The 6,961-nt window shown below is 36.4% G+C and overlaps 1 protein-coding gene across 1 annotated transcript in view; it reads left to right on the forward strand.

The window, feature by feature from the left end:
* The window catches only part of LOC149551881 (Ribosomal protein L9/RNase H1), an 81,397-nt gene extending 75,365 nt beyond the window's left edge, over positions 1–6,032 (forward strand). The window contains exon 5 of the mRNA XM_089787382.1: positions 5,601–6,032. Coding sequence (XP_089643508.1) covers positions 5,601–5,765 — 165 coding nt within the window. The 3' untranslated portion in view covers positions 5,766–6,032. The remainder of the gene's footprint in view (positions 1–5,600) is intronic.
* The last annotated feature ends 929 nt before the right edge of the window (positions 6,033–6,961 follow it).

Consider the following 6,961-nt stretch of genomic DNA (forward strand, 5'->3'; position numbering starts at 1 on the left):
GTCAGTTTCACTGATTGACCAGTGAACCAGACCCCAAACATGAGCCAACTTAGCTAAATTGTCTAGAATATATAAGTATATATTATAATGTATAATGTGTATATATATATTATTATAGTATATTATATATGCATCAATGAATTTATAAAAAATCTTTAGGATTATGCTTACATTAATACATTATTATAATCTTTAAAACATTGGGGTCTATAGTTTTTAGACCATGTGTATGACAATTGCTAAGCAAAACTCCAGAGATCAATCATGGGTATGTTATAAATTGCTGAGGCTATTGGCTTGACTATTGATTGGAACAATAAACTTGGACATGGACTTGACTCAAATTGGGGCCCCGCTCGACCTTAAGCATGCGTCTAGATTCCCATTGCTGAACCTAGTAATGTAGCAGTTTACTATAATCCTTTTGAAGATTCTTTCCATTTTGTTAGATCCTCCTTTAGTTCTTCCAACCATAGAAAAGCTATAATGTGGTTGAAATAGAAGAACCTATTAATCAAGGTTTTAAATCCTTCCAGAAAAGATAAAGGACAAAGAAAAGGGGAAAAGAATAATTGAAGAAACACATCCTTTTTGTGGTATGGTACAAAGTCTTCCTAGAGAAGGCATACTTCAGAGGTATGAAGAAGGAGAAGTTTCTTTGCACAAGGATGGAAGACATCGTCCCTTATGAGTATCTTACATTTAGGAGATTGATTTGTGTCCATGTTCGGGTTTTCTTTCCAGCCCTCTAAACCTGAAAAAGGGAACCTTCCTTAGATTATAGACATATAAATGATATTCCTAGGCTCTGTGATCATTTGCAAGAAAATAAAGATGATCTGTGTAAAGATGACTTGTACATAAGATGATAAGAAGTATTTTAAATGCTATTCATAATAACATTCAAAAGGTAGGAAATTATTGTGATTTACTAAACATTACACCTCAACGTATTGACCTTCCACCCTACTCGTAGCACATTACCACCATACTAGTCAACACTGCCACTGTACTAATCAGCACATTGCCATTGTACCAGTCAGTACACTACCACCTGGCATCATCATTGCCACCAGACACTACCGATTGACACCGCCACATGAAATTGCCAATCAACTTCGCCACCTGACACTGCCATCCAATATTACCACCTGACACTGCCAACTGTTTCTCAACATTGCTAATTGATACTGCCACTTGACATTGCCAACTGACACCGTCACTCTACACTCAATAGGTAGGCCAATCCCAAAAGATCACTTCCCTCATATTGTTTCTGCCATACAATAGCAAGACAAACCTTTGCCACTAGATTTAGATTTTGACTCCGTGACTTCGGAATGCAATACAATGGTTATTGAAGATCAAAGACAAAATCATGCAAGTTGAGATCGAATGCCAAGGACAAGATAGAATCCATATTCTTAAAATGTAAATAACTAAGAGACGATAGATCTTTAGGAAGGAACTTTATATTAAATAAGGATAGCACTTTAAATTATATCCAATGGATCTTCAATATGACAATTTTGGACCAAGAGTCAGATATAGATTGGCTTTCAAATGAAATCTTTTATAGAATCAATGCATAAAATGAAATATCAGAATGATATCTCCAATGATAGACTAGGGTAGTTGTGAACCACTGAAACTACAAATGCAGATTAGGGAGGATCTTCCACCTCCGATACTGCGCACAAATTACCTTCATCCTTCAGCTTATGAAAATACAAAGAAGACTCAAATACAATCCATGATGATTCACAATGCCCACCATCTCCTAATAAAGGTCTCCAAGTGCCTGGAAAGTGATAATATGAATGGGTTAACAATACTTTATTAATTTATTATTTCAGCCCCCTTTATTTAATAATAAAATAAAATAATTAAATTGAATAATAAAATAAAATAATTACAAATCCTTGTCGACCAGAGATTGCTTGTCTTCAAGCAATCCGCTTTCAAATCGATTGCCCATAGTGAAGCTCTAAAATCCCAAATCAAGTGCGGATGATGGTAGTTGTATCAACTGACAACTCCATCCTAAACACAATTGGATGTAGTCAAGACGAGTGTATCGCCATCAAGCTTCCACTGTGCCACTTTGATATAAACATTGCCATGCCGAAAACCACTAGGATCCGAAAAGAGCCAATCATAAAACACGATCGAAGGATAAATCTATACCAGACCAATTGTGAGCTTTGCCCATGAAAAGGATTACTGGTAGTGTCCACATCTTCATGTTCCTGATTGATCAATGTTGGCTTCCAAAAAAGTTGCGTGAAAGTATCCTCTTCAACCTTTCTTTTGTCATGTAGGCTTAGGTTTTCTCCACTTGTAGATGCAGCAATAGATTCTTGCATATCCTCATGTGACTTCATTGTCGTCATCAATTTTATTGCCATCACCAACCTGCTTAGCCTTGTGCAACTGAGATGTCAAATTTTCTTTGTAGTGCTTGAATAAACTATTGACCAATCTACATGCCACAATAGAAGGGATGCATTCTTGATTATAAACAACCCATAGCATTGTTATGACAAGTTGGGAAATTATATTCATCTCCTCAATACATGAAACCATAATATTCTCCATGATAGAGAAAGTCTTATTACCATAGTGCTCCTTTATGGTGACCAAAAAGTGATGAAACATATCATGGATCAAATCTTGCAATCCTAGATCAAAGAGGAGAGTACTTTGATATTTGCACAAATGACCGCGTATTTTCAACCTTCTAGCAAGCAGATCCCTACTGATGTCCTCAAGGCTATGAAAGATGTCATAATCAACTGCAATATCTCTATTAGGGTGTCATCATCATAAGGTGCTCAAGGAGTCGAGATTCTCAAAATCTCTCCTTGTCTCGCTGCAACTACTAACTTGATTTCTATCATGGTGTCTCAATAAATAGGGTTGTCTTAATGCGGCCACAATCAGAGCAAGGGTCCTCTATTTAAATCTTGAAGGTGATTGGCTCACCTTGCTCAAACATGCTTCCAATATGTCTTATAAAATATCAACATTGTCACTAAGCTCATCACCAATCTTCTATAGTGCATTCAACCACCACTATCCATCACTCGACGCCATATCTCCTCACACAGGCTGGCAAGATCACCAACTCTGATACCGCTGTGATGTACCGAACGACACACTTGAATGGTATAGACCTTCTACCCTACTCGGTAGCACATTCACCCTACCAATGAGCATTGCCATCGGACTAGTCAACACAGTGCAATTGTACTAGTTGGGACATTGCCACCCGCCATCACCACCCGACATTGCCACCTGACACTGCCAATCAGTGTCGCCACTTGACATTGCTAACCAACAATGCCACCTGACGTTGCCAACTGAATCACCACCCGATATGGCCACTCGACATGGCCACCCAACACTGTCAACCGACACTACTACGCGACATTGCCAACCAACATTGCCACTCGACACTGTCAACCGCCTTCACCACTTAACACTCAACACGCACGGCAATCTCAAGATCACTTTCCTCTCTCGAATTGTTTTTGCTGTATGACAACAAGAAAAATCTCCACCACTAGATTTGGATCTCGACCCCTCGACTTCGGAATGCAATGCAAATGATTATTGAAGATCAAACATGGAATCATGCAATTTGAAATTGAATTGCCAAGGATAGGAAATAACTTTTTTTCGTAAAATATGAATAACTAACAACATATAGATCTTCAGGAAGGAACGTTGAATTAAATAATGCTAACACTAGGGATTATATCCAATAGATCTTCATTATGATAATTTCAGACCAAGAGTCAAATACAGATTGGTCTTCGAATGAAGACTTTTACAAATTTAACGCATATAATGAAATGTTGGAACACTATTTTCAACAACAACTAGGGTGGCTACGAACCATTGAAACAACAAATGTAGACTAGGGAGGATCTTCCACCTTTGAAACTACGCACGAGCTACGGTCAACCTTCCACCTACACAAATACTAAGAAGAGAAGAGTCAAATACGATCCATGATGATTTGCAATGCCCTGCCATCTCCTTATAGAAGTCTCCAAGTGCCTAGAAAGTTACAATATGAACGGGCTGACAATACTTGTTTATTTATTATTTGGGCCTCCTTTATTTAATAATTAAAATAATTAATTAGTTTATTTAATTAAAATACTTTATTAAGATTGTGGACATTAGAAATATCTAGTTGATACCCATACAACTGTGAATTGCCTAGAAAATTGAAGAAAGGATGAGAAACAACAAGGCTGAGAGATGCATATTCTGGATTGGATTGTGTGCCATATTTTTTAATCAACATTTCAAATCACACTCAGTGATCCATCATTAGGATGTGAAGAGCTAGATGAGATAAAATGAGTGTGATTCGAAATGTTGATGCAAAAATATGGCACACAATCGAATCCAGAATATACATCTCTCTACTAGGACTGATTGTAGAAATTTGTTCATGTTAAACAACAAGGATCTTATTTTAACAAAATCTTACTAGATCTTATACAATCTTCATAAATTTGGAGATGATGTTGCTCCAGTCCTTCCTAGGTTTGATCAAGTGGATACATAGAAGAACCACCGGATGCTTTGGAATCATGAACAGGTCTTACACTCCCTTTATCTGGATGTCAGGTGTTAGGCATGCTCAAAATGATTATTCTTAGGAAGATATTAATGTTTTGTTTGAAGCTTCAAATTAGCCAATACTTCATCCAACTATAATAAAACTAACTGGTCTGTTTACTAGAAATTTGAAATAATTACTAATTTTCTTCCCTTGAAATGACAGATCGGTTATTAGATGCAATTTTGATATGGCCGAAATGTGACTGTACCTATCTTGCTACTGCCTGAACACTACACCCAAATATTGCACAAACTGTATTGATACATAACATTGATCTCTAAGATATTTGTATTGGGATGTGTATGGATACACAGGTACATATACAATAAGCGTGCCCCAATATATTAGATAACTTAGTAAGTTACTGTAAGGTTAACTGGAATATATAAGTGAACCAGTATATGCTTAATTAACATGCATAACTTTGACAAGGCTGTTTGATAACAATGTTATATTGTCATGCATGTTATTACTGATATATCATCTCAAACATTACTTGTAAGTTCAGGAAAGGCTTTCAGTAAGCATTTATGTAAAGTCGTTTTTCTCTTACCAATCTCAAGCTCATCATCAGAGCAGTGTTGTTTTGTGCACATTCATGAAAGATTATGCATACCCATATATTCTTATAATCTGAATGCATATGCCCTTGTGGGCTCTAGACTTTGAGATAATGATTTCTTTACCATAACAACTTTCCAAATTAATGATACAATTGTGACCAAGAGCCCAATCACAGTTTCTCATATTAATTTAGCATGGCATGTGCTTCTATTTAAGTGCAGAAATGTTAAGTTGCAGGATTCATAGGAAGCATAAATATGTCTAGGACACATCCTATATATGTACATGGAGGAACACAACTTGAGAATCTTGTAAGCTTGTTGCAGTTAATTTTGAGTATGATTCGTAGTTTTATTCAATTGTTTGTGATTCAGTTACTTTCTGGATGGCACAGGTGAGGAGGCAACTACTAGTGAGTCTAGAAAAGGAGAATTTAATTATGCCAGCTGATCTAACAAAGTGTGGAGAGTATGAATTGCCGTTGCGGTTGCCAAAGGTGGTTTCATTGGTTGATGACAACACAAAACTTTTCTTGAAAGTTAAAATCCAAAGGAAGTAGTAGTGTAATTTGTGTATTGACAATGGTATGCATTTTCTGCTATATTTTGGCATTATTGCTGCATTTGTGTTAAACTTTTCCATTTTAAAATGCTTTCTCAGTCACCACAGTCAGAGCTTCATTCTTGATTGATCAAAGTCTAATTGGGCTCTCTCCTTTTTTAATGATCTGTTGAAGTTGAATGTCTGTTCGAATAGGGAATACACTGCATTTATTATTTGCATCTTTGATATTTATTTATCATTACTTGTAATTGTTTTCTGCAAATTCATTTTTATTGGAAAATGTTAATATGTTTTTCTTAGGAGAGTCCTGTATCATCACTATCTTGAGCATCTGGTGATCTTCCAAGTTCATGTTTGCAGACACTGTACTATCATCACTATGTATGACTTCGAGGTTTATAGAATTCCAGAAAAGAGATGACACCAATTAAAAGCACAAATTACAACACCTATTGTAAGTATACCTATCAAGGAAGCAAACATAGAATCAGAGCTGAGCATAAGCAATAGAGGAAAGCAGAGCTGATAACCAGATGAATGATGATACAAGTCCTTGTGCTCATAATGTGGCTATGCCACATTTTGCTTATGGCAAATTGATCTACTCATAACAAGACCTGAAAAAAACAAATACTTGCACTTAATCTGACCAGCAATGGACGTCGTTTCAACTTTAACATGTGTGAAATCATATAGAAAGAAATCCCTACATTCATTGATATGGAATTAACCACTATAAACATACACAGGTCAAACTTACTCAAATGTTACCTTGGAATCTTGGATAACCCCTAATCTGGGTGAAAAAATTCACATCACAAGGAGCAATTACTTATTCCAGTATGCAAAAGAAAGTACAAATTACAAAAGCTAGTTCGGTCCATACGGGAATAAACAATGTCTAAAGAGTAAAAAATCAATCAAACAAGTACTCCCCAGGTAGAATAGACTTGCATATGCATGGCTCATCTTTCAATATCATGAGTGTCTAATCACCTCTCATGCATAGAGCAGGCAGTAACGACCTGCCCACGGCTTCCTTTGGGTGAAAAGGTGGAAGATTAACCGTCAAATTGGTTTTGAAACACTTTATATTCTAGATGTGAACTCATTGCCTGGATAGAGATGCATTTTCTGCTTTACCATTCAAATTGGTTGGGTAAATGTAGGGTTTTCTGTTATCATGATCTT

Source organism: Cupressus sempervirens, chromosome 6 (genome assembly GCF_028749045.1).
Source record: "Cupressus sempervirens isolate cs-2001-9-10 chromosome 6, ASM2874904v1, whole genome shotgun sequence".
NCBI classification, from domain to species: Eukaryota; Viridiplantae; Streptophyta; class Pinopsida; order Cupressales; family Cupressaceae; genus Cupressus; species Cupressus sempervirens.